The following is a 26941-nucleotide window of genomic DNA, read 5'->3' as shown; positions in this document are numbered from 1 at the left end:
GAAGAAAAAGCAACAGTTGCATACATCATAATTCAATTTATCTTATCACCATATAGTATCTCTCAGAAGCTTTTCAGAAGCCTTGTTTATCTTTTAAGTTGATCACAGCTATAATTTCTTCTGTATGCTCTCTCCTCTGCAAACTGCTCATACTTTTGAGGCATATAGAGCAGTATCTCAAAGGAAACTATTTTTTAGGACAATTTTTTCCCTGTAAGACATGATAACAACACTTAAAAATTGTTTGTTAAAAGGCAATTTTGGATGAGCAGTTAGTAAAGAATAATTGTTCCTGAGCTGCTTTCTTCTTTGCTTGATAACTTTTTTTTTTTTTTTTTTAAACTAGTATTCGCATACAAGTGATTGTTGTAATCCATAAGGATGCTGTAAGGAGGGAGAAAAGGGCAAGCTGTAGAAATAATTGTAGTGATATTTTTCCTTCTCACTCTTTGCAACTTTTCCTGTTCTTCAATTGCAGCTATTTTTAGATCTGTCGCTCTTTATTTTATTTCAGTTAGTTTCTGTTCATTTAACTTACTCTCCTGCAGTGCTATGTTGCTAGTGCTGTTCCTGCATGTGTGGGCTTCTTCACAAACAGCATTACCCGGGAGCTAGTCTTTTGCAAATCTTTCTTTATAAAACCAAAATTTTGAATCATATTTGTTTTTGGTATCATTATTTTAATGAAAATTTAAAAAGGGTTATGCAGGAATTTCATACTGTATTTTTCAGCATATAAATTTCACTCCCACCTCAATGAGATTTGCTGCAGTTTAGTAAGCTGCTTAAGCCTGTGCCTGTACGAGAGTGGTTTTGAACTAAGCAGCCATTTCAAAGAAAGAGAGCAAAACCTGTTTTGTGAATTAAGAGATCAATTAAATTAGATATTTGTAGTTTTGAAAATGTTTGACAAAACCAGCAAGGTTAAATATCTTGGTTTTCTGGTGAGGTTGCAGTGACTGATTATACCTTCATCATGGGAAGTTAGGATCCTACAAGCCTCCTGTCTGAAGTCTCCAGGCAGGGCACCTTACCACTTGGATCGTATCATCTATAACAAACTTGTTCAGGTTGTTTGAAATTATGTTTGGGGTGAGGGGAGGTTAGTGACTTTGCGTGTGTGAGTATGTGAAAGGGCTGTGTTGAGGATATGGATGTTGCGGTTTTTGAACAAGCTTGTTCATGGTCTCTTACAGCTCTAATCTAGAAATAAATCTCAAACCTGATCTGTTTCTGCCCCTGTTTAGGGTAGAGGTTATTAGTTCTGTGAATTTACTTGGAGAATTGTGGCTTTAATAAAGCAATCCAGGTTGGAATGCTGCTTGTGAAAGCATCTTTTCCTGTGTGCCCGCAGCTGGAGTGAGGCTGCAAATGCCTGCGGTGCCTGCAGTGCTAAGGATCGAGAGGAGAAGGCATTCAGGCAGCTGCGAGCTGATGCTTTCTCACACCTAGTGCGCCTAGCGGTAGCCTCGCCCTCAGTTCTCTGGCCTTTAACAGCCTTCAGTGGCTTATTGTGTCCTGCAGCGACCACCGCACCGCAGCTCGCCCGCCTTTGGTCACAGGTTTCTGTCCTTAATTACTGCGTGGGAGAAATTCGGCTGTTTTTAGATAGGAACCCAGCAAGCAGTTGTCTAAACAAGCTGTTCCCAGCCTTCCCAAACGCCCTTGCAAACAGCCAGGCCTTGCTGTCCTGAAACTCCAGTGGGCGTGGGCGTGGGCCGGCCCGCGGCGGGGAGGGGCCGTGGGCGGTGCTGCCCGCGGCGGCGCGGCGCGGCGCGGCGCGGCGGGCGCGGCTCTGTCCAGGGTGCTGACCGGCGGCCAGCGCAGCGCGGAGCCGGGCGCCGCGGCGGCGCTGTAGCTTTGGGGTACAAAACTCACGTTTTTATAGATGGAAAAATCACCTGGAGTTTCTGAGTTTGGTGTTGGAGTTATTAAAAAGTTAATATAAATCAGAACTGATATAGGTGGAGGTGAAAGGCAATAACCGCATTTCTTAAGGAGGCTTTTTTAATACCTGCATTCCAATATGAAAATATATGTAGTTGCATCAAGGAAAAAAAAATACCAGTTATTTTTAAAATGTTTTTTTATATGCTGCTTGTCCCTGTAATGATTGCAGTGATGGCATAGGCTTTAGAGTTTGACAAAAGAGAGTTTATTCAAAAATACATCCAGAAGTAAAAAATTCATCAACTCCATAATCTACTGAAATGATCCATCACTGTTTGATGGACAGGAGATAGAAAGAGGTGTCTTTCATTAATCCAGAAAATAAATCTTACATTAATCTTAAAGTAATCTAGAAAATACTTGTGTAATCAAATGCATCTTTAAAATAGGCTTTTTATTTCACACAGTAATTTCATGCCTCTCTCTCTGTTGTATTTACATACATTTTGAACAGTCATCGTAGTAAAATTTAGAAGCAGAAGTGAATACAAATAGGAAAATACTTCCTCTAAAAATGTTCCTGAAATGGCAGAGGATTTTCTTTTCCAAGTTCTCCCTAGTAAAATTTAAAAACTTACCTTTACATTTGATGAAATGCTTGCTTTTCCTTTAAAAAGCAGTAACATTCAAGAAGTCTTAAACTGTTAACTTACAAATAAGTTACTAGAACCAGGTATCTGTATAAAACTGTGAAATGTTTTAAGAATTTAAAGGTCATTTTTATTTAATGAAACTCACTTGTTAATATTGCATATAGAACCATCTATTTCAGGAACTTTACAATTAGATATATACCAGTAGAATTGTTGGGCTTTGTTGTGCTAGGATAATTTCAATGGATTCTGTTTTTCAGGAGTAGGTCTTTAAAAATTTCAGTGTGCCTTAAGGCTTACATGAAGAAAGAAATGTTAATACAGCTGACTAATTCTTCCCCCCCCTTTTTTTTCCTGTTAGCTGGAGATACAGATGATCCTCCAAGAATTACTCCAAATCCTGTCATTAATGGGAATGTAGCAATGGCTGATGGACATAACAACACTGAAGAAGACATGGAAGATGGTGAGTAAATACTTGATGAAAATATATGGCTTTCTGACTTCTTTATTTTTATGGATTTGAAGACAAAATGGTCCATGTCTTATCTGGGTCCCCTGAACAGCAGTTCATGAAGGACTCAAACCGCTCTATATTTGTAACTGCTTGATTTCCATGTAGGAATCCTGTTAACATAGCTATGCAGTAGGATTAGGCATCTCAAGATTTGGGATTTTTTTCCTTTTACTCTCTCTAGATACCCATTTAAAAATTGCTGTGATATTGCCCATTGTTATATTTTGTAATATGCCCCTTTAAATATACTGCATCTGGTGCTTTGTGGAAGAGTAATCTTTGTCACTTATGCTATTACTTTAGGAATTTAGAGTCTTTGTTTGTCCTACTATGTTGTCAGGTAGAAGCTATGATTTTAAGAAGTTTTATCTTTGTATGATAAGTCAGTGGTAACTGACTCAACACTATTGTGTTGAGGGTGTCCTCCCATCCCCTAAACTCTGAAGCCCTTTCACCTGAGAATACAAGGGGAAAAGTGGATGTTGATGTTGTGGTAATAAAAAGGGACAAAAAATGTTTATGAAGTATTTTTCTGTTGGGTTAATAAATTAAAATTGGGGTGCACATTCTTTTTCATTACAGATGATGAAATAATTTTTAAGTAGCGATCTAGGCCTTTTTTTTTTTTTTTTTTTGAGAGTGTACGAGAAAAGGAAAACTTTTATTTCTAAGAACTACGTAAATTTAAATTGAGAGAAGGGAGACAAGCCGTAAGTGGGATTTGTTCCACTCTGATTCCTCATCTCATGCTGTCTGGAGGGGGTAGAAAGTCTTAGATTTAGAGTTGCGTTCGAATTTATGTAATTTGTCAGAAATATTCAGTGATTTTTTGTTTGAGAAAAGTAAGGGTTTGAGGTTAAAGGTCATCAAAATGCTTGCTTTCATGTATTTAGGGGTCCTAATATTAGTCAGAATACTGATACAAAATGGGAATGTTCCAGTGAGAGAATATGGCTTAAGTACCAGGTCAAAAACAGCTCATAGTTGAATTACCTTAATAGCATTGACAAAGAAAATTTCCTAATAGCAACTTCTCAATAAAATAGATAAAAATGAGGTCTACTTAGCTTATGATTTTTTGGGGTGTTGATGTTGTTCAAGAGGTTTTGATTTTTTTGCCTCAAGGAATTAGCCAAGACTAAAACAGGGAATTTTGCTTTGAGTTAAATTTCTTTGTTGGGCTGTGGTATTTGCAGGGTGGCAACAGGAGATCACCTAGGTTGATACAGATTAGCAGATAACTTTGTTGATCTCTTGTTCTCTTACAGTATTCGTAGGTAGAGTATCTGATTGTATTGTTTGTCAAAGGAAGACTAATAACATTATTGGTCAGTTATTACAAAAGTATGTCCAGAAGTTAGACTGTGTACACTTGTATAAATTAAGCAGGAAAGAGTTAAGCTGCAGAAGCAGCTGAGTAAGTCCAGGTTTTATCAATGTTGGCAAGCAATCTGATGAACCTTTTACTTCCTCTTTATTCAGAATAACTTCAACTTTTTAATCAAAAAGCTTCTATAAAATAGTTCTGGTTATTTAGCAAATACTTGAATCATCTCAGAGAGCATATCAAAGTGCTGCTGTAGGGAAAAGAAGTCTCTGAAGGTATTCAGCAAAAGGTTTGGGAAAGCTTTTTTTGTCTGTGGTCATGCTAGTGTCTTGGGGGACTTTCAGTATGGTCAGAAGCTTTGGTCCGCTCTGCTGTGGGACAACTTTAGTTTAGGATTAAAATGTTGTTATTAAGCAACACTAATAGTTCCTCATTATCGTATTTGAATAAGGAGTGTCTGGCTGCATCTTGGTGTTATGATACTTTTACATTGACACAGATAGTCTATACTAGTGTTATTGAGCAATGTTATAATTATAAAAACATTCCCTAAGACTTGCCTCACATAAGTGGATGATGCTCTTTTAAGCCTTGTAAATAAGATCAGTTCCTTGATGTTGCATTATTTACACGCCAGTGCAATAGCGCTCTCGCTGTTCTCCTGCTATTCTGGTTTGCAGCATGGTACACATCTGTAAAGGAGAGCTTAAAGGTTAGCAAGGTAAAGAAGTGGAAAGGCACTGGCCTCTTTGATAAAAAATACTGTATCTACCTTTGCTTTTTATTCATGGCAAATGGGACTGATCTGAGTTGAAGAAGAATGCATGAAGAGAATTTAGATACTCCTTCAGTGGAAAATCTTAACATAATGGCTTTAATGCTTTTTGCAAAAGAGATGAAAAGGCTGATGCTTGCAGCTGGATTGTAGAAACACAACTTTCTGGTGAACTTCTGAGTTCACTACAAGAAATAGTTGAGGTGGGTTTGTTCATCTTTCTGGTTAGCACAACAAAAATGATAAGATGGAGAAGAAGCAGCACAGCTTTCATCTGCATTTAGAAGCAAAATCCATAGACATTGTGATTTACATGTAACAGAGGCAGCAGTGCTCCATCAAGTAGACTTTCAGACAAGGGCATGTTTTCACAAACAGTTTGACTATATCCCATTACTGCTCTGTGATGGCTTAGCAATTAAAAGGAGCTGGCTGAAGGAATGCACTGTGCTTTTGTGGAAAATGACTTGGCCAAGTTTTGTGAGATGGAACAACAGGCTCACAAGAATGAGGTTATGAAAAAACCTCCCTAAATGAAGTTATGAAAAGAATTAAATGCATCAGTATTCCAAATAGCAGATGGAATAAATTCCCTCAGAACTTGAAATTCAAACAAAAGGTCCCTAACTAAACATAAACTCATAGGGTGGGTTTTTTTTTTTTTTTTTTTTTTTTTTTTTTTTTTTTTTTTTTTTGTCATTACCTGTTTGAAGCCTTATTTCAGCCTAATCACAGAGGCTAGGAGGATTTCAAAAGCATCAGTTTTAGCCATATGCTAGTATTCCATCCTGTACTTAGATCACTGTTTAAACATTCATAGAATATTCAGCCAGTTTCTCTATTAGTAATTAATGTTCAGAATATTTTAAATAACCTTAGTGTACTGCAAAGGTAGCAACATTTAGAAAAGAATAAAGAAATTTACTTTTCTCAAATGTATAAAAAACTTAAATATATACTTCAGTTGTAGAATGGATCACTTTCTGTACTTGGATCTCAGATTTGAAGGATCTTTGTCATACCTGTCAAAGAAGGATCTTTGACATGATATCCATGTCACTGGATGCTAAGTATGATGTTCACCTCATCACTGAACGATTATTTTCCTCACAGCAAGTGTAATCCATTGCGTGTAATTTCATCAAGCTTTGTCAGCTGTGACTGTTTTTAGCCAGGTGTTTAGGACCACGTGTCATATTTGTAGTTCAAAGGTTTATAAAAGCCTTAATTCTGTCAAATTATTATACTGCCATTGCAGCCTTTTATTGGAAGATGATGGACACGTTTGTGATGGTGAATAAAGTTTCTATCTGCATACTCAAATTATTCTTCAGATTTACTTATTAAAATTTTACTTCTTTAATGTAATTCTTGTTTTGATGGATTAAGCTTGCTGAAAATAGGAACATTTTAGAAGAAAAGGAAGAAGGTAGGTGGTTATTCCTGGAGGTGGTGTTTGTATTTTTAAAGAAACTCCTATTTCAGGGTTGACCTTTGTTACAAGGTTGAATTTTAGTAGCTTCTAGTGATTGCTCCAGTGTTCTGCTGAAAAGAGTACTGTTCCCTTGTGAGTTTTGAGGGTTGATTTCCTGAAGAGAGATTGAGAAAATACCATCAAACTTTCTCTGAAGTGTCTGCAGGTCTGCGTGGGCTGCCTTTTTTAGCCAATAAAGTAGCAGCACTGCTATGTCTTTGTACTGAAGTGCTCTGAAACCTAAATCAAAGGAGGTAGAAAGCACGCTTTTTCAGAAGGTTAGATCAAACCCAGAGGTACTGATCTTGATTATGAATAGAGAGGCATTCTTGAGCAATTTTAAAATACATCTGATGGAAGACTGATTTTTGAATCAATTCTATTAAGTGTTTTTCTTTGATTCTGTCAGCAGAGAAGTTTGAAAGTCCAGAACTCCTTTGGCTGCAGAGCATGTGACATTTCTGGTCATAGAATACCAGCTGCCTACATTCCATCAGCAGATAACAAATATATAAAATGCCTAGGAAAAAGCTCTTAAGTGGATGATAAACTACTGGTTAGCTACGTTTACATGTAGGAAAAATATAATGGAAATGGAATAACGCTTTGAACTTTTCCGTTGCTTGAGAAGCTGATGGCATAATTTAAGAATGAGGGTCATTTCGGGTACAGAGGAGAGAGAAGGCAAGTTGGTTGGGTGGTTTCTATTGCATTGTGTTACTTTCAGGAGATGATTAGGAAAGCTCAGGGCTGTCAGGCTATATACAAGAACAACCATGTTGTATAGCTCAAAGTTAAAAGTAGGACAACGTCTTGAAAAGAAAACAGTTAGCCCGGTGAAGAATGAAGTCTATGGAAGCTCCTGCACAGTGTGAACAAAACTTTTCACTTTATGTGAAGTATTCAATCCTTACACTGTTAGGTGTCTTTTATCAAGAGTTTGGTTTGTTATGTCCTCAGATAGCAACTAGTCTGAGTTATTGTGTGATCGTTGATTGAAGAATCATTCAACATTGTCTTTGGTGTCACGAAAAGTACTCTGAAGGCTTTGTGTGTACAACGAGAATATGTTTATTATATGCTCGTATACCTTATCACCTAATGTCAAGATCAAATCTCTGGCTTAGTGTCATTGTATCTCAATGCATTGGGCTTGGATGTTTACATACATACATATATATTCCATGAGTTTCTCTGCTTCAGTTCTGCATCACTTGTGAGCGTTGTGAGAATAGCAGTGTGAGCATGAGGCTTTGTGCCACCCTATATGCTGTTCTAGCTTAGTTGCATCCAATAGCAAATCTTCCCATGTTACGCAGGTGAGAAATTTGAACCACAAAAAAGGGAGTGTCTTGTACATACTCTGTACCACTACTGCCCCGTAAAATTGTTCAGAAAAGTTGTAAGTTGTTTTCGTTCCATATGCAGAGTAAGACATTTCACATTAAAAAGAATCTTCCTGAAGCTCTCAGTCTTCAGCATCCTGTTACAGTCTCATACAACAGAAGCAGAAAATATTTTGGTATATGAAGAACTGTGTGTGGTTGTGGGAAAAAGACAAAATTAACTTTATAGTATAGATTAAAAAAAAAAGCAATATAAGTTATATCTTAGTTATCTTTGTATTTAGACCAGTAAAAATCTCCAAATTTTTCACATACTGCAAAGAACACAGGACTGAACTCTTGAATAATCAGTTAGGTAATATGTGATTAAGGGGAGGAAAAAAAAAAACCTATCAGATTGATCTGTTTTGGACTCTGATAATGTGATTACTTACTTCAAATGATACTGTTGCAAGCAGCAAAATGCATGGTGACTTAGTTTCAGTGGATCAGGTAACAGATTTTGAAATCTTCTGTGGGTTTTGGTTCATGCAAACAGCAAATTTAAACTGATTTGAGAAGTCAGTGCACAGTAGGAATAGTTAGTGGACTGTGATTGGTGTTGTAAAGCTTTTGATATTTCGGTCTTACTGTTCCTGCTACTTCAGAAGAAACTTGAGTGATAATACATTTTAGTAATAAAAAATTACTTTAAGAAATTGCAGCACAAAAGGAGTGCATATTACCTTTTAGTACTCGTTTTTCCTGGATAGTTTTGGAGTGTGTTGTTCTAAATAAAAATTGGGACTTCAGTTGCTAAGGAGTTAAGTACCTGTCAAAGCACTTTTTTGGTTGCTTCAAATGTTGTCCTACTACATAAAGCTATTTTTTGCAGCTCATACTGCATAATTTTGAAAATTGCATTTTGGAGTAAAAAATGTCCTCTATTTTTTGTTGTTGTTTTTGTTTTTTCTTCACAAATACCCTTTGCATGTATGTGTATGTTTTACAGACACAAGTTGGCGGTCAGAAGCAACATTTCAGTTTACAGTTGAACGCTTCAACAGGTTGAGTGAGTCAGTCCTCAGCCCTCCCTGCTTTGTACGGAATTTACCATGGAAGATCATGGTTATGCCACGGCTTTACCCAGACAGACCACACCAAAAAAGTGTAGGATTTTTCCTTCAATGCAATGCTGAATCTGATTCCACGTAAGACCCTCTTAATTAATACATAGGTCTCCGTTTGTTACTAGTTAACCAATATTGCAAGAAAGACAAATACCTAACAAAATTATTTTAACCAACTTTCTTTAAGAAGGGAAAGAATTCTTGCAAGGTTTTGAGTCTCCTTTCCTCCCACCCTTCAAGATCTCAGAGCATAAGAGTAATCTTCTCTTTAGGCTAGGAGGCTAGAAGTTTGTGATAGAATTTGAGTATATTTTTGAGTATATTTTTTGAGTATTTTGAATATATTTTCTTTGAATGCTGGGGTGAAGCCTTTGACAGACAGTTTTCTTGGCATGGGAAAAATTCTAGGCTTATTTCATGTTGAAGTGCTGCTTGGAGGGCCAATAACCCACCTGAGCCTTAAATCCTATCCTGGAAAGAGCATGAGTAGGTAATTGCTAGCAACAGAGGCAGACAAGTACAAAAGCTAGTTGTCATTTTAAATGAAATTTATCACTCATCCACCAAGGTACAGTAAATGAACATGTGTGTGTTCTTAGATTCCTGCATGCAAAAGAAAATTAGCCACCTTTGACCACTTTTGTAATGATACAGCATACTAACAAGATAAATACAAGTTTCTGGGGAATTACTGGAGATTATCCGGCTAGGATACAGGTATCTGTCAGGTATCCTTTCCCTAAGGTGACTTTATTCTTGCATGAAATCTAACAAAACTTGCTGTTCACTCTGAATCGTAGTGAAAATGTTGGTAGCTGCTGTTCCCTGTGCTTTTTGTAACCTAAAAGGTGAGCTCTCAGGAGCAGCAAAAGGCAAAGAAGAAAGTCGTAAGTGTACTAATTAGTCACTGAAGATGTGATCCACACGTGTAGTCACAGGAAAAAATATGTGATACTTCAGAGTATCAAACTGAAGGTTACTAGTGGAGCTAGGTAGTAATGCTGTTGTATGAGACAGTGCCGAGACCTTGTTTGAACTGATACTCAGTCTGATCATCTTGTGCGAGTAGGATGAATTTGAACAGGAATGATCATAACAAAGTGCTACTGATAAAACTGGAGGGTTGGAGAGAAAGAAGGTAGAGGAAAGAACTTTCTGCTTTATTTCACCAAAGGCTGAAATACCACTTTCTGGAGGCACCAAGAACACCACTTTCAGTTGGTCCACTGAATTACCCATCTGCGCTAAAGTGGGAAGAATTAGTAGCTCATCTTAGAGAATGGTTAACTTAAACCTTTAACTCTGTTGCTTTTGATTGCCTGACAGTACTGTGCAGGTTCCCTAAGGGAAACACTGTTCCAGCCTCACATTCATAATGTGGCTTCAGAAAGCCTTAGGGATTCATGTCCTCGACAATTATTAAGCAAGCATTAATATCAAATAAGATTAAAAAAAAAAGTGCCACCTTGTATGTTAAAATAATGTTAAAGAACCCTTACAAAAATGTTGTAATGACTATAAAAAGATAATTTTTAATGAGGTTCAAATGTTCCTTTTGTATTTATAGGTCATGGTCTTGTCACGCACAAGCAGTTCTCAAGATAATAAACTACAAGGATGATGAAAAATCATTCAGTCGTCGTATTAGTCATTTGTTCTTTCATAAGGAAAATGACTGGGGCTTTTCCAACTTTATGGCCTGGAGTGTAAGTAATTGGGTATATGTAATAGTTCTTCACTGGATAGGAGTAGTTTTGAACTTGTACTTTTGAATACTGAAACCTGTAGAACAATGATTATTTTTTAAAAGATGGTATTTTCTTTTTTGTGTCATTTCTGAATATTCTCTTTCAATTTCTTATGAATTCCTGGATTTAATTATTGTAGATTGCTTTTACTTATATTGTGAATATTCCCTCGCTATTACTTTCTGCATATCTGAATGCTTTATTTTCGTTTTCGCTGTGTCATTGTCAGTTATTCTGAAGCAACCTAGATTTTCTTGCATTTCCAGGTGGTTTTTTTGTGTGCACAGATACTTTAATGCATTAATAATACTCCTAAGGCTCATTTTAAATTGAGATAGCTTATTAAGTATTTTTCATGGTTGGTCCCATAGTCTTTCATCTGTCTAGAACAGTGTCCTTCAAGTAGAAGCAAAACTTCTGATTACTCTTTCTATTATCCATAGAAAATTGAAATAGTATTGCAAAACCTTAACAGCCAGTAGCAAGTTTCCTAGATTGAGACATTAAAAAGAATTAAGTACATGAAGCTGGAAAACAATCAGTTTCCACTGATTTCTTCAGTTCATTGACAAGAAGTCTACTGATAGCTCAGGCTTGGAAATGAAGCACTATGTAATTGGATGCTTCACTACAATCATGCTGTAAGATCCAGAAGTTTTGCAGTTTTCATTTCTTGTGCGACTCCTGTTTTACAGGAAGTTACCGATCCTGAAAAAGGTTTTATAGAAGAGGACAAAGTTACTTTTGAAGTCTATGTTCAAGCAGATGCTCCACACGGAGTGGCGTAAGTATCATTACTTAAAGATAAAAATTATAACTCTAATGTTTTAACATCACTTGAGCTTGTTCGAGTATTTTTGCATTATTAATGTAGATGTCTCAGACATAGTTACTCTGTCACCTTTAATTGATGGATTCTCACAATTTTTCTTCAGTTGTGTAGGGATTTTTTTCGAGGTTAAATTTCCATTTGCTTTTTCTCAATATAATGTTGTAGAACTCTTTAATCCTATATAAATTTATTTGTGGTTTAATACCTCTGCAAATCTTGTCTCACCACTTCTGATCTTAGACCTGATAAGTTTTTTAGACGCAATCAGATGGCTCTGCCTAGTTTGCCTTAGGTTACCCCTGTTTTAAAGATGCCTTATCTGAGTTGTTCTACTTTATGCCACTTAAATTGACTGAACTGAAATGCAAACTTGCTTTTAAAAGTATAGCTTTGGGTTCTGGTACATTTTTAATAATAAATAGTTTTTCTGCCATATGAGTCTTTAAAGCTAAGAATTTTTCAATTGTTTGTTTGTAGAAGTATTTAATTTCAAACTGTTGTTACTGGCACACAGTAGTGGAGAGTAATCTGTTATATGAACCTTAAGTAATACTGAAGAGTAGATTATTTCTAACAGCAACGGTACATTAGAACAGATGCTCTTTATTATACTTGATTCAGATCTAACTTGTTTTTAACCACTGTTTTCTAGGTGGGATTCAAAGAAGCACACAGGATATGTTGGGTTAAAGAACCAGGGAGCAACTTGTTACATGAACAGTTTGTTACAGACTTTATTTTTCACAAATCAGCTACGAAAGGTAATTAATATATGAAAGTGAATATCCAAAGTACTATATTAGATACAGAGCTGTCTATTTCTTTTGCTTCCTTCCTCATCATAAAAAAGGTTGCAACTTACATGATGCATATCTTAAATGAGGCCAAGTAGAGGAAGCTTCCTTTCATAGTTTGTTAAACACAACCTTTTATTTTTTGTGAAAGTAGGCAAAATACATGGTGAAGACCTAACTTAAGGCGTGTTTTTTTTTTTTAGACCGTCTTACTTGTTAATTTTGCTATGAATTGTTGCAGGAAAAAGAATGCTGATTCTACTTCTTGCAGATGAGAGAGGGAAGTAATTTTCCTTTCTTGAAATAGTTAAAATAGAAAAGTCAATTGTAACTTTTTGGGCTGTAAACAACATAAAAAGTATGACCTGTATAGTTAATTTATTTTATCTTTTAATTTATATTACGTAGTTGAATCCTGTGTTATTACAGATAGCATCTTTATGATGGAGAGCATTGTAATTTCAGTGTCTTACACAATTTATATTTGCTTCATTTGCATGTTTTATACAAGTGTTATTTCTTTGCTGGAAGGAATTAAACTTATAATATGGATTTAATAAATATTTCACTGAAAAACAGAATGGAATGTAGTAAGTAATATGTAATTTAAAAGTAGTATGATAGCCTTGATGGAGTTTGAAAAAAAAAATGAATCTTGAAAGAAATGAGATTGGAAATGTTTAGTTGGAAGAAGGATATACATGAAAAAAGGTCATTTAGCTTACAGAAGTCTCCTACTGATTCTAATTCTTGTTCCACTCTGTTGTTACTGATTATTACCCTTTAATAATCCAAAAAAGTGACTACTTGAACCTCAGATATTTTGAAGATTCTGTTGTCATTCTTCGTTTTCTTCAGTTGACTCTAGTTATTATAGTTCATTCTTTTTACCTAAGTATTTCACGTTTGCAATCTTACCACTTGCACCTACTGTGTATTTCTTAGTGAAAATGAACTCTTCTGACCTCTGCTTTATGTATAAGCTGTTACATTTCCTTTAAGCTTTCTTTTCTCCAAAATGAGCAGGTTGAAATTTTTCTTTCTAATATACCTATTTTCCACTAGCTTATCACTATTACTTTTATCACTGTGGCCTGCAAGTGGTCCCAGTGGGATTTTTGTTTTTCTGTTTTTGCAATGTGCTACTTATTGTGAAGTATTGCAAAAAAATACAGCACATGGAACTCCCATAGACCTGTAATTGAGATCTTTCCAGTGCCATGTGCAAGAAAGAAACTACCTGTCTTGTTTTACATATTGCACCTGTTTCTTTTTTGCAAGAGGTATAATTTACTCATGCAGTTTATCATTCATTATAATGTCTGTCCTTTTTGCTCAGCACTCAATGTTTGTGCATTTCATGTTTTCGGACAACTTTATATCATTCTTGAAATAAAAATGCGTTTTTGTAATAGTTACGTCTAATCCAGTTGAGTATTTCTTTTCAAGAATGCCTTGTAGTCAGTATATTGATATGTACCATGAAGTAATACTGTTCTGTGAAGAAGAAATTCTTTTTGTAGTATAGATTTGTATAAGCTAAATGCATCTTTTCAGGCACTCCCCCTGCACCTCCCCTCCAGTCTGCAGTAAGTATCAGTTTGTAGGGGTGTTCATAATTTGGGTAGTGACTCTGACAAAGCTTAATTTACTGGCTGTTAATAGCAGCTCCCTTTATGAAAAGGATACTGGTCATCAATTGAAATGCCTAATTTTCTGCTTCTTCAAGATTTTCAAAGCTGTTTTAAGCAGAGCAGACTATAGTACTTTTAGACAGTTTTAATACCATTTGCAATTACTGCAGATCAGAAAGAATCAGTAGTAATCTGGTCTAAAATGTTCTACCTTTCTACATTTTTGTTTTACTTAAAGCGGATACGTTCCTCATAAAACTGAGTTAAATAGAATGTGTGGTATCTTCAACTTGAATGTCACCAATTCTTTTATTTCTATTAGTTTGTCTTACTTAGAGGAAATAATTGATTTTACTGCTGTAAAGGCATGCTTAAATGTAGTGCACCCAGGCAAGGGGCAGTGACAGCTTCCCAAACAAGGTCCAGCTTATTGTGGGCCACGTTACGTGGGTTTGTAGTACTCGTTATGACCATGGTACTTATGTCCATCAGGAGTGCCTCCAGCCAGTCAGCGTTTATGGCTTTATCCAAGCAATTTTAAAACTCTTTGCCCATTGCCTTGAACAATTCCCTGCCATTCAACAGAAAGTTGAAGAATGTTTATATAAATATGTATAAATGTTGGTCCAACACACTTCCTTGTGAGCTGGCTCTCCTTACTCTATGTAATGTATTTTATACCTTGGAATTTCATATACAATTTTTTCTTCACTTTTTTAAAGTAATAGTTATTACTTTAAGCAGTGTTTTTAACCTTGTCTGTAGCATTCTTTTACCATGTAAATCTCTTTTTTTTTTTCACCTCATTTCTTTGTCTGTTGTTTTCAGTCATTGGCTGTCCATGTCCATCTCATTCTTTCTGTATTCATTTCCTGAGGGAACTTTTCAAGTGTTAAATTGGAGATTCTGCTTTTCTTCAAATGGATCAAAATGCCCAACTTCTTGATCTTGAGGCCAAATTTTGAAATTTAGGAAGACAAGGAATAAAAATTGGGTTAGTAAAGGATCATATTCGAAAGGTTATTTTAAGTTGGGGAAATGCTTAAGCTTTGAGTTGTGCTTATATACACAAACAGAAGGAAGAAATAAAGGCTCTGTGTTAAATGTTAGCTTGTAGTAACACATTTAGAACATCAGAAGAAAAAAAACTAGTGTTTGCATTCAATGGTAGCTAGAATGTAGTCATTTTAAATAAGTATTTAAACTACTATTTTAATATTATTTGGAAGATATTTGAATGGACCTAATTGTCCAGATGCTACATGAGGAAAGAATACAAGAACTAAATGCAAAGAATCCAATTTTGTTTAATTATCAAAATACCTGAACTCCCATTTACTGAATTTGGAAGGAAGTAACTATAGTGACAACCTCTATGTTGAGTTTTAGCTTGTTACAGTGTCATGTTGGTTTATCATGAACAATTTTTAGCATCTAAACATTTATTATTTATAAGTCTATACAAAAAATACTTTATAAAAATGTGCCAGCACTGGTTATATAGGGATTTTTATTAGCTTATTGGAATTGTTTTGAAACTGTGTGTTTCAATACTAGGAAAACACTTTCAAAGGCAGGTGGTCCAACTTTAGAATGGGTTGCCTGGGGAGGCTGTGGGACCTCTGGTCTTGGAGGTGCTCAGAACTCAACTGGATGCAGCCCTGAGCAGCCTGACCCCGCTGTGAGCAGCACCAGGAGACCTCCAGCGTTCTCTTCCAAGCTAAATGGCTGTCAGTGCTAAATTCTTGAAACAGTGCTTAGCTCATTGAAAAAGTGACTGATGCAACTGCATGAGAATGTATTAGGCTGTGGTCTCAAATGGTCTCAGCTAGAAAGGATCCAGCCTGTTTCGTAGGGGTGGTTAGCCTCATGAATCCGCAGAAATAATTGCATGAAGGATTATTGGGCTTCAATGGTTAAGTTAATCTTCAACCAGTTCTGAAGTATTTTTTCCCTCTAACTTGTGAAATTTGAAAAAGCAGTTTAAGCAAATTTTGAAGTCTTGAAGAAGCAGAGTAAAGGAAGGTTGTGTTGTTTGTTGCCTTTAGGCTTGGGCTGTTTTTCTTAAAATTATCCTTACACAATAAGGGTTCTGCTGGCTGTTCTTAATCAAGAGGATAATGATAAATTTCAGCTATTTTCTATTCAGTTTCTTTTATCTGCTCATGTTTTCTCTTTTATATGTATAAATATTAATATTAAATATGCATCTAGCAACTAAGTAGAAACATTAAAATTTGGAGGCTACTCATGTTCGGTCATGATTCTGCTTTATAGCATCTGTTTGCTGTTCCATTTTCGAAACTAAGCAAAATTAAAAGGAGAATGATACGAGCTATTACATCATGTTACTGTTGCATAACTAACCATTTTTTCTATCTCCATAAGAATTTTCTCTTCCTTTTGGAAACTAGTCAATAATTCATAAAAAAAAAAAAAAAAAATCTCAAAATTTCAGATTGTATTTCGTCCTCTTACTGTAGTATTTCTGCTGATACTTTCTTATCATATTATCCTTTAAGTGTTTATATTTCTGTACATTTGAAAATTCATTTTGTTAGATGATCAGGTTTTTATAATCTTCCAAACTGGCCTCTCAACTTCTTAAGTTCTTTCCTTCCCCGCCGCCCCCCTTTTGAAATCTCCTTATTTTATATTTGTATCAGCCTCATCTGTGTCTAATATCTGTCTCATCTGGTCCCACTACCTCTGTATTGAGCATTCACAGCACAATGAATGCGTGTCCCCAAGCAATTCAACTACCTATTGGAAATGCCCTCGTTTTCTCTACGAGGAACTAAAGTGCATGGTAAGTTAGATGTACTGGCCAACGCTGAAATTTGGACTCTCACAGACACTGAGTGAGAACTGCTGGGATCCAGTTTGGGGCTTCTCTCACAAACCTGTGCACTCTTCCACTCTTCTGCTTCCCTTCATTCGTGGCCCTTCATGCTTTCACATTTTTCTGTTTTTTCTTCAGTATGGCTACCAATATACATGTAGAGACAAGCTGAAGCAAAATAAGATGAAGTTCTTTTGAAAAGTCTGTAGTATTGTTTAGTATTTCGGGTCCTACTGTGAAGATTGCGTAGACATACCAGATGTGATAAGTTGCGTAAAGGTGTTAAATTCTTTGGTGTATTTTCTTATCTAGGGTGGAAGAAGGGAGCTATTTAGATACAGTTGTCATGAATGGAATCGGTTGTTCAGGTTTTCAAACCGCTGTGCTCTGAGAAGAGGGAGTCCAGATAATTTTTTTACACTGCAGTAGGAGTGGTTTATATGAATAGTGGTTTGTAGTTCTATGAAGCAAGTCATTGAAGAGGAAAGAATGTGTTTAAGAAATATGAGCAATAAACTTTTCCTTAGGTACTAATTGAACTAAATGCTTTTTTCAGGCTGTGTACATGATGCCCACAGAAGGAGATGATTCATCTAAAAGTGTTCCTTTAGCATTGCAACGAGTATTTTATGAGCTGCAGCATAGTGACAAACCAGTTGGAACTAAAAAGTTAACAAAATCTTTTGGGTAAGTTTCAGGTATTTGGAATATGTATTGGGCTGTTACAGGCTTCACAAATTTTTCTTTGAGAAGATTTTATTTAAATTAGACTGTTTTTTAAAGGAGTGCAGAAAACTCTTAATACCGCATTATTAATTGTTGATTTTTCTTAGTTTACATGGATAAGTATTTATAGTTGGCTTATCCAAAAGTTGGATTTTTTTTTCTGTACACAGTAATCAGACACAATTAATAGCTGAATTAGAATTTACTTGTTAATTGGATAGTGTGTGATGCACTTAAATAAATAAAATCTGGAACAAAGTACATAACTGAAACATTCAAGTACATGTGTTGCTACTGTCTTTTTTGTTTCTGTGTTAAATCTAGAGAAGTACAAGTAATATATATTTCCCTGTTGCTAGTTCTACACTGATGACTGTTGCAATGCTTTCTTATGACATAGGCAAAAAATGTGTGCATTTTTAATTTCTACCATTTAGAAACATTTATTGCTGTATTCTGTTTCATGATTTAAAGCTTAACAGGTGTATCTTTTGAATGAAGTAAAGGTATCATAGTGCGTGCACAAAATACTGCGAGGTATTTACCTCATTCTAGCACTCTCTTCTCTTTCATAAAACTTTGATAAGAAGACTTGCCTTTTATTTTTATTTTTTGCCACTATCCAGTTCACTCCCTGTTATCTTTTTCAGTCTATTATTTGTGGTTTTTGAGGTAGTGTTAAAATGTATTTTTTAATTTGGGGGATTAAGACATAAAAGTATACAGTATAGCTGCATTAAGTTTTTTTTAAATTAGCACAGTGCACAAATTAGGATAGAAGATTAAGATTAGAATAAGCTTTATGCTTTCTCTTTGCACATTGTGTTTTTTAATCAAAAATGGTTCTAAAAGATTGTAGTTCATGTGATGTAAATTACTTTGTATTTGTAGGCTAGTTTTTTAATGATATTTTCAATAATTTTTTTGAAAATAGTTTTAAATGTTTTTACAATCTTCAGTTGCACTAGTGCTTCATCTGTCGCATTTCTGAGGTCTCTTATCCCAGATCTTCTGCTAACACTTGTTTTAAGTGCTCTGGCCTGATAAGATTATTTGCAGTTTTATATCTGTCTTCCTCTTCTTTTTCACCTTTGGAGGAAATTTTAAAATGAAATTGATAACCTCAGGGCTGTGTCTTTATCTAGTGTCTCTGGTGGTATCCTCTCTTTCTGGCACACTGTGTATGTAGTTTATCAGCACTCCCACTGTCCTGTTAGATTAAAAAGATTTGCTAATATAAATATTTTGTCTTGAGTTAGTATCATCTATCATCATGAGTAGCAAGATGAGATCTTTCCTGCGGGTGTTGCAGGAAGCATAATTTTATATCTAAGAGCAAGGTTTTAAAAATGTGTTCATATCTGCCTTTTTTATTGGGAAGGTATTTTTGAATATGATTGAGGAGTTGGTCTTTTTCCTCCATTAAATCAGAGAGGAGTTTCTGTCCTTGCGAGACGTAACTCTATGCAGTAGGTTTGGCATAATGTTTTGTAGGATATCACGAGTTTCCGTAGAATCTGATTTTGGCTTCATTCAGTAGAAAGTGCCATCGTTGTCCAGAGGAGCCCTTTTTATCACTAATATTAGCGTGTAATCTTTCTCTGTTATTTTGTCCTTTAGGATGGCTAGTGTTTAATGTCTAGGGAGTCAGGAGATTATTTGCCATTCTTAATTGTTGTACAGATTACTTCACTGATGTGGTGTAAGTGTGGCCCCACACGTTGTTGTTTTGGCACAGCTTTGGCAGTCGTATGCTGCAGCGTGGCGGTGACCAAGAATCACTGAGTAGAGGGTGTGAGGGGAAGATTAACTGGTACTGTTGGCACTGTGGCTTTGAGTACCTGGGTTGGACCTCTAGTTCACACTGAGGTTAGGTGCCTGCAGTGAACAGCTGATTTTCATTAATGGGAGTAGTGACAGTTACGAACAGAGCTCTCAGAGACTTGATCTAAGGAGTGCTTCTTAAATTTTAAATTGGAGAGTTCAGAGGAGGATAGTATTTCACATTGAAAACATAACAGTTCCATTATACTTCCTCTCTTTCATTTAAAGCAGTGGTGTTGAATATCCCTGTTGCAGGTGCCACCTTGACTATTGCAGGCATTTAGAGACTTTCTGCTGCACTGACCTCACCATTCACATGATTGCGTTTGCACGCGCACAGTGAAGGTGGAGGTACGGTACGTGTGGAGATGAAGTGTTCGGAGGAGCACAAAAGGGCCACTATTTCCTATAAGTCCATTTCCTTCCTTCCTTGTGCACGAATAATTCCTGAATGCTGTTTAACTGCACCTGATGAGCCCTCAGAAAAGATGCAGTTAGGAGCATGTTGCAGAAACTTTTCTGATAATGTGGAATTGCTCACAGGGTTATCCATAAGAGTGTTTTGATGTTTCGGGGAGTCAAAGAGCTGTTCTGCTAGCCACAGTGAGACGCTGCCTCTGGCTGCATTCCTGGGACCTGTCCCAGGCCCCCAGAAGGAAAAGGCAGGTGGGCACAGACTGGCCACCAAAATAATCCACAACTCAACCCAGTCTCCCTTTTTGACTTAGATATTTACGGCAGAAATGTATCTTGAAGCTGGTGGTAGGCCAAGTAAATGCTAGAGAAGTCTTTTTTTTTTTTTTTTTTTTTTTTAATGCATTAGACAGCACTAAATCTCAGTCTTTATGTCTTACTGTGTATTAAATTCTTCTGAAGGATACCATGAAAATGTCTTTTATGCTGTAAATCTGCTGCTTAATATAGTAATTTTGTATTTATTTGTCTTACAAAGGTGGGAAACTTTAGACAGCTTCATGCAACATGATGTCCAGGAATTATGTCGAGTGGTACGTTTTTGGCATTTCTTATTAATGCTAGCAAATATATGTGCATTGCATAATGTTGTCTCTTAATACTGTATATATTATACAATTTAGTACACTCCTAGTAATAATGGCACTGACTAATATAAATCAGGCCTCAAGGCTTTAGAGTTTTTATGCGCGCGCTCCCTGCCTCCCCCCCCCTCCTTTTTTTTTCAGAAAGGGTTGATTGTAGGCTTTTGGGGATGAAGAATGGAGGGATAATGTATAGAGGACAGGGAAGATTGAAAAGAGATAGAGTGTATGCTGGTGGTCCTTAAGAGCCATAGAGGGAAATGCTATTTTGAAGGTATGAATATATCAATGCGCTTGCAAGGTTTTTCAGAGTCAAAGGGTTGGGATAGTCCTCAGAACAGTTTTTGGAGGGCAGAGGAGGATTTTAAAAGACTAGAAGGGGGAACCTTCTTCAATCATTGAAGTCGAATTACCTGTGTGTTGAATAAATTCAAGAAATATGCAAGTTTATCCCGTTTAAAAACTAATCTTTCTTTCAGCTTCTTGATAATGTGGAGAATAAAATGAAAGGCACATGTGTAGAAGGCACTATTCCTAAATTGTTCAGAGGGAAGATGGTGGTATGTATTTGTTAATATTTTTTTAATTAATTCTTGTGTACATTGTATATACTTGCATATTTTGAAATCCCCTTTTTATTTTTGTTTACAGTCTTACATCCAATGCAAACATGTAGACTATCGATCTGAACGAATAGAAGATTATTATGACATCCAGCTAAGTATAAAGGGAAAGAAAAATAGTAAGTAATACATTGTGATGTGTACAAATCGAATGCCTCAACATGTTGAGCTTTTCTTTTTTTATCAGATGTGTAGTGCTTCTTGATTTGAAATGGATTTGTGGGTGCTCAGTACCTAGAAAGGTCCTTACTTTTATTTCAGAGAAGTCCTTATTTTTGACACCTCATTGAAAATATTTTCTGCAGCAAATATTTCTGCTTGCATTGCCTTTTTCTCCCTTTTCCGTTCCTGTTTCCCTTCCTTGCCCTTTCCCCTCAATTCTCTTACTGAGAACTTTTCAAGAAACTCTCAATTTTAGGAGTTTTCATGATATCATGAAAGTGCATACTATGTTCTGCCATGTTGTCACAGTAGATTGTAACTTTTATATGAAAGTAAACTTGTAGGAAATAGATTCTAAATTAGGCTGATTGTAGTTATAAGCAAATAAAGAGGTAACTAATCAGAACAACGTAGTGGTAGTTCTTTATCATCACTTTAGCAAGTATTTGGCATATAAGACATGAAAAAGGACATTCAGGACTCCAGCAGACAAAATTATCTAGCTTGGTATTTAACAATTGAGCACTAAGAATAGGAAATTTGACATACTACTGCAACTATTTGATTTTGAAATCTATTAATATTATTGTATACCCCCTCCGATTTTGATTAGTTTCATATTGTTCTTAAGCAATGTACAGCTCTCTTTTTCTCTGTATAAAGACAGAAATATTCAAATATGATCTCTGAAGGTTTAGTATGTTGTTTGCTGAAGATATTGGTAAGCCTTCGTGCTTCGTAAACTTCTGGGTTTTTTTCTTCCTCCTTCCCTGTTTATTCCCAAATCTTTTTTTCACGTAGTATTTGAGTCCTTCATTGACTATGTTGCAGTGGAGCAGTTGGATGGTGATAACAAATATGATGCAGGAGAACATGGCTTGCAGGTATCTTTCTTTTTTTAATTTCATTTTAAATTTTCTTTCCATATCTTTGATAAAATAACAAAAATGTCAACTGATTCCCCCCCCTTCTTCCCTCTCCCTCCCCTTTAGGCAAGCTTTTATATAGCTCTTCCCTAATTCCTGTTAGATTTCTTAAAATGGAACTTGAACTTTAAAACGAACAGTGAATTTTGCTTTTATGTCTATAACTGTTTTAGTGACCAAAATAATTTTATGGTTAACTTTTTTTACAAATTTACACAACCAAAAATCGATTCAAATGCTTCTTTTAAAATTACCCTATTTTTGTGTGCATCTAGTAAAAGCTACAGTAGTATAGTTCTGAATGTTACTTTAGAGAGGTCATTGCTGGTCATCAGGAGTGCCTAATGGACCCATGGAGTTTAGCTTTTCTTAGGAGGGTGGAGCATAGTAACCAAATATTTGTTGGCAGAATACAGTGAGCATGTAGTTTTTAATTGATAAGAAATGAGTATCTTAGCCTCTACATTCTCCTTTACTTTCATTTGTGCCATTAACTTGCTCTTCATGCAGTCAGATGTTCACGTTTGCTTGTATGAATGGCCTACATTTAAATGAACAGACTCCTCCTAAATGTTATTGAGTAGTTTATAGGAAGGCTGGTGCTACATCAAAATAGTTAACCTCCAGCCCAGTTTGAACTCTTTGGTGCATATTGTAGTGTCAAGTCTGTAAAATACAAGTCCATAGGAGATAGGTCCACAGCAAGGTATTTTGAGTTGCTAAAAATATTTTAATATCAAACTTCTATTTCTCTTCCAATGTCCAGGAGGCAGAGAAAGGTGTGAAGTTCCTAACATTGCCACCAGTATTACACCTCCAACTTATGAGATTTATGTATGATCCTCAAACTGACCAAAATATCAAGATAAATGATAGGTAAGTTTTTCCACTATAGAATTTAGACTTGTTGATATGTTTTATAAAATAATCAAAATCCTGGTTTTGAATCAGCTCCAACAGGAAAGCGCAAGGGCATATGTTAGAGGTCCCTAAAAGATGCACTGATTGAATGTTCAGGTGCTGAATGACAAAAATGACAAATGCAGTACCTTGGTAGTCATTTATAGCCGTTATCTAGGATATGAGGTAAATAAATGCGTGTGGAGTTTTTTTTTGTATATACATATATATATATATATATACACATACATACATATATATGTGATCTGTTGAACGTTCTTTGTGCCATCTGTGGAAAGTTGGTATGTTCCTATAGGCTGCCCCAAGAATAAGTAGGATGAATAAGTAGTCCTTCACTTTTCCTCCATATATTTCCATGCCCACTCATTATCTCTGAAGATTGATAATTACCCAAGATGATGTGCTTTTGTTTGGGAATTAAATAAGAATTTAATAATAAGAAGAATTAAACAATTTCAGCAATAAAAAGGAAAGTGAGACTTCAGCACTTGGAAGATGTTTAAAACTAACATTCCAGTCAGTGGCATCTGTGCTGGAAGAGCTGCACTTGTGTGCTAGCGAATAATAGTTTTTGAGCTATAGATGCTCTTTCCTCTTGACACAGTACCTTTATTTTGGTTAAAATACCCTTGCATTTTCATTGTTGTTACTGAGGGCATAATTTTTGTCATGTGCCTATAAAGATCATCTTTTTCCCTGTTAAGATAATATGAAATCTGCCACTATATGCAATATATCTCAGACAGAAATGGCATTATAATTGTAGCTTGTTTATTCTCTTAGCTTGCTTTGAGGGTAAGTATTGATGTCCTTCAGCATAATAATAGGATGTTTCTTGTCTCAAGTACAAATAAAACTGTCTTAATTCTTTTCCAAACTAGGTTTGAATTTCCTGAACAGTTGCCACTAGATGAATTTTTGCAAAAAACAGATCCTAAAGATCCTGCTAATTACATTCTTCATGCAGTTCTAGTACACAGTGGAGATAACCATGGTGGACATTATGTTGTTTACTTAAATCCAAAGGGGGATGGCAAAGTGAGTATTGAAAACCAACTGAATGTATTTGTGTTTTGCAAATATATCCTTGTAATTTTCGTAATGGTCACATCTTTGGAATTTTTGTTTCCTAACAGAAGAGATAGCATGCTGGTACACTCACTTCATGGGCGAATGAAATCCATGTTTGATGCAGTTCTTAGTTTGACAATTTTTTTTTTACGGCACTTATTCTAATGCATTTGGGAAACTTGGTTTGTATTCTAAAAAAGAAGCCAAACCAGCAGCCCTCATTTATAATTTTTGTTCTTGAAGGAGGAGCTGTCAGTTGGAAGCATTAGAGTCACATGCCTTCTTAAGAGGAGCAGATTCATATTTACGGTTGGCTTTTGGCCAAAGGCATTAACTAAGGGAATCCCTTCAATCATGTGTGCTTATACCTATTGGCAGGCAAATTCTATCCAGTATTTTGTTAGAATGCCTTTACACTGAAGCAAACATGAATGTTTCTAACAGTTCTGTGACTGCAGAGTCCGCTTTTCTTGCATGTCCCACTGTTGCAGCTTTAGGTGACTTGAATGGATTGGATGTTTTTAAGTCAGATGCCTGTTTTCTCGAGTTTCCTATTTTTGTGTGTACATGACTCAGTAGTAAAATTAGTGGTCAGATTTTTCTATTAATTTGTTGCTGTCCATCTTTCATTCTTAATTCCATAGCAGATTCTATACTAATGAAGTTGCTGTTTGGAATGGTTTTATTTCAATTTGCTGTAAAATACTTTAAATTTACAAATATTAATTGCATATCTTATGCATCACTGCTTGTATTTTCTTTTACAACAGATGAGGTCAATTATCTGAACTTCATACAGAAATGCAGTATATTTGAATAATAACCTTAAGATAAATTATCTGAATAATTATGTGGCTGAAGTCTTCTGATATTCTGTGTAAAAATGTTCAAATATTTTAGTAATGTCTTGGTGATTCATTGCCTTCCTTATGCTGAGTTGAATTTAGCAGGCTGCAAAAGTTGTACTGAACTAGATGTTCGTGTCTTTTTGTTTTTTTTTTTTTAACATGTTACTTTAAGAGAAATTTTAGGCACTTCAATGAGCTGAAAGACAAGCCAGAAATAGAATTAAGTTATGATTCAAGAACATATTTTTGTGTGTAAAATTATATTTATATAAAATTTTCTCCCTAGTGGTGTAAATTTGATGACGATGTTGTATCAAGATGTACAAAGGAAGAAGCAATTGAACACAATTATGGAGGTCATGACGACGACTTGTCTGTACGGCATTGTACTAATGCGTACATGTTGGTTTACATCAGGGAATCAAAATTAAGTATGTATACTCTGTCTGCGTGTGTTCCAGGTTAGATTGATGTGCAGAAATACAGGAGTTCAGGGTCATATTTTACTTTTGAGTTGTTGACAACCTTCCTATGCAAAGGTCTATTTGGTATAAGAATAGTTTCATTAGGCATAGCTAGAATTTACAGATTCTGGGGGATCAACTAGCTTCTCTCTCAATCTGGAAAGACTGATCTAATTGATCATTGCCTTGTCTCAGCACAGTAAGGCAAGTGTGTGTGTCTGCAGAGTCCTTTAGCTTGGAATGTTTTATAGAATTGAAAAATTACAGTGACTTTTAACTGGAGTGATGGAAACTAGATCCAACTGATAGATGCAAATATGTGTATTTCAGAAAGTTGAGCAGTAGTGGATAATTTTTTAATCATAAAATGAATGTTTAATTCAAGGGGACATGATACATGTTTCATGGAAGTAGAGCTTTTTGGCTCAGGATAGTAAGTGGTGCTTTTGCCAAAGCATGATGATATCATATAGTGTTTTTAATTAAAAGATGAAGATAACTGTCTTTGACTTCAGATCAGTGGAGTGTCAAGTGTATATGAAAACTCTGATATAAATTTGAAATGACGTCACAAAATCTGCGTTGTAGGTGAGGTTTTGCAGCCTGTCACGGACCATGATATTCCTCAACAACTCGTAGAAAGGCTACAAGAAGAAAAAAGAATAGAGGCTCAGAAGAGGAAAGAAAGGCAGGAAGCTCACCTCTATATGCAAGTGCAGGTCAGCTTTTGAACTGGATTGAGTTGCAAGTAACTTACTATTAAAATTTTTGAGCCACCCAAGACAAAACTTGATTTTCAGTTTTTGTATTTGTTTGTAACTAGTATTTGAAGTGAAACTGAGTGGAATTTTAGTGCTTATACGTGTATTCACCCCTGCACTAAGTCCCAATGAAACAAGCGGTATACCACTGGGATTGACAGTTTTTTGGGTCATTTCTGTTTTCTGTAGAAGTGTGGGAAAAACTATGTGCTTATAAGTAAAAATAGTAAATTCAGGTGAAAAGAAAGGTACTAGATTATATTAAATGGCTGTGCTGCCACTACACTTTTATCTCCTTCAGGAATTATTTTCTAAAATTAGAATATATCTAGCCATATGTTACATTCCTGGACTTCTGCCAAAAGGAGCTCATCAAGTTTGAGGAGAAGAATGCTTATATTTCCAATAATTTCTTTTTGGAAAAGCCAGATGGACTAGATTGTTAGGAATTGCCTTAAGGAACCCTGTTTATGGTTCTTTCCAGAGCCCATCTGGCTGAAGAAAAAAACTCATTTTCTGCTGCCCCAGAAAACTCATTTTCTGCTGTTTCCTTGGTGTGTCCTTTCTGGTGTTCATAAGGAGAAACACCAGTAAAGTTCAGCTTATTCTACAGGAG

General features: G+C 35.7%; 1 protein-coding gene across 1 annotated transcript in view; it reads left to right on the top strand.

The window, feature by feature from the left end:
• Positions 1–26941, top strand: part of USP7 (ubiquitin specific peptidase 7) — a 71709-nt gene that overhangs the window by 27356 nt on the left and 17412 nt on the right. The window contains exons 2-15 of the mRNA XM_062587892.1: positions 2905–3009; positions 8974–9172; positions 10659–10797; positions 11535–11623; positions 12324–12432; positions 17498–17628; positions 20444–20498; positions 21029–21109; positions 21201–21291; positions 22136–22218; positions 23027–23136; positions 24063–24219; positions 25387–25531; positions 26153–26283. Of these exons, the coding sequence (XP_062443876.1) occupies positions 2905–3009; positions 8974–9172; positions 10659–10797; positions 11535–11623; positions 12324–12432; positions 17498–17628; positions 20444–20498; positions 21029–21109; positions 21201–21291; positions 22136–22218; positions 23027–23136; positions 24063–24219; positions 25387–25531; positions 26153–26283 (1625 nt within the window). The remainder of the gene's footprint in view (positions 1–2904; positions 3010–8973; positions 9173–10658; positions 10798–11534; positions 11624–12323; positions 12433–17497; positions 17629–20443; positions 20499–21028; positions 21110–21200; positions 21292–22135; positions 22219–23026; positions 23137–24062; positions 24220–25386; positions 25532–26152; positions 26284–26941) is intronic.

Source organism: Rhea pennata, chromosome 15, assembly GCF_028389875.1.
Source record: "Rhea pennata isolate bPtePen1 chromosome 15, bPtePen1.pri, whole genome shotgun sequence".
NCBI classification, from domain to species: domain Eukaryota; kingdom Metazoa; phylum Chordata; class Aves; order Rheiformes; family Rheidae; genus Rhea; species Rhea pennata.
This window is presented reverse-complemented; position numbering and strand designations above follow the sequence as displayed.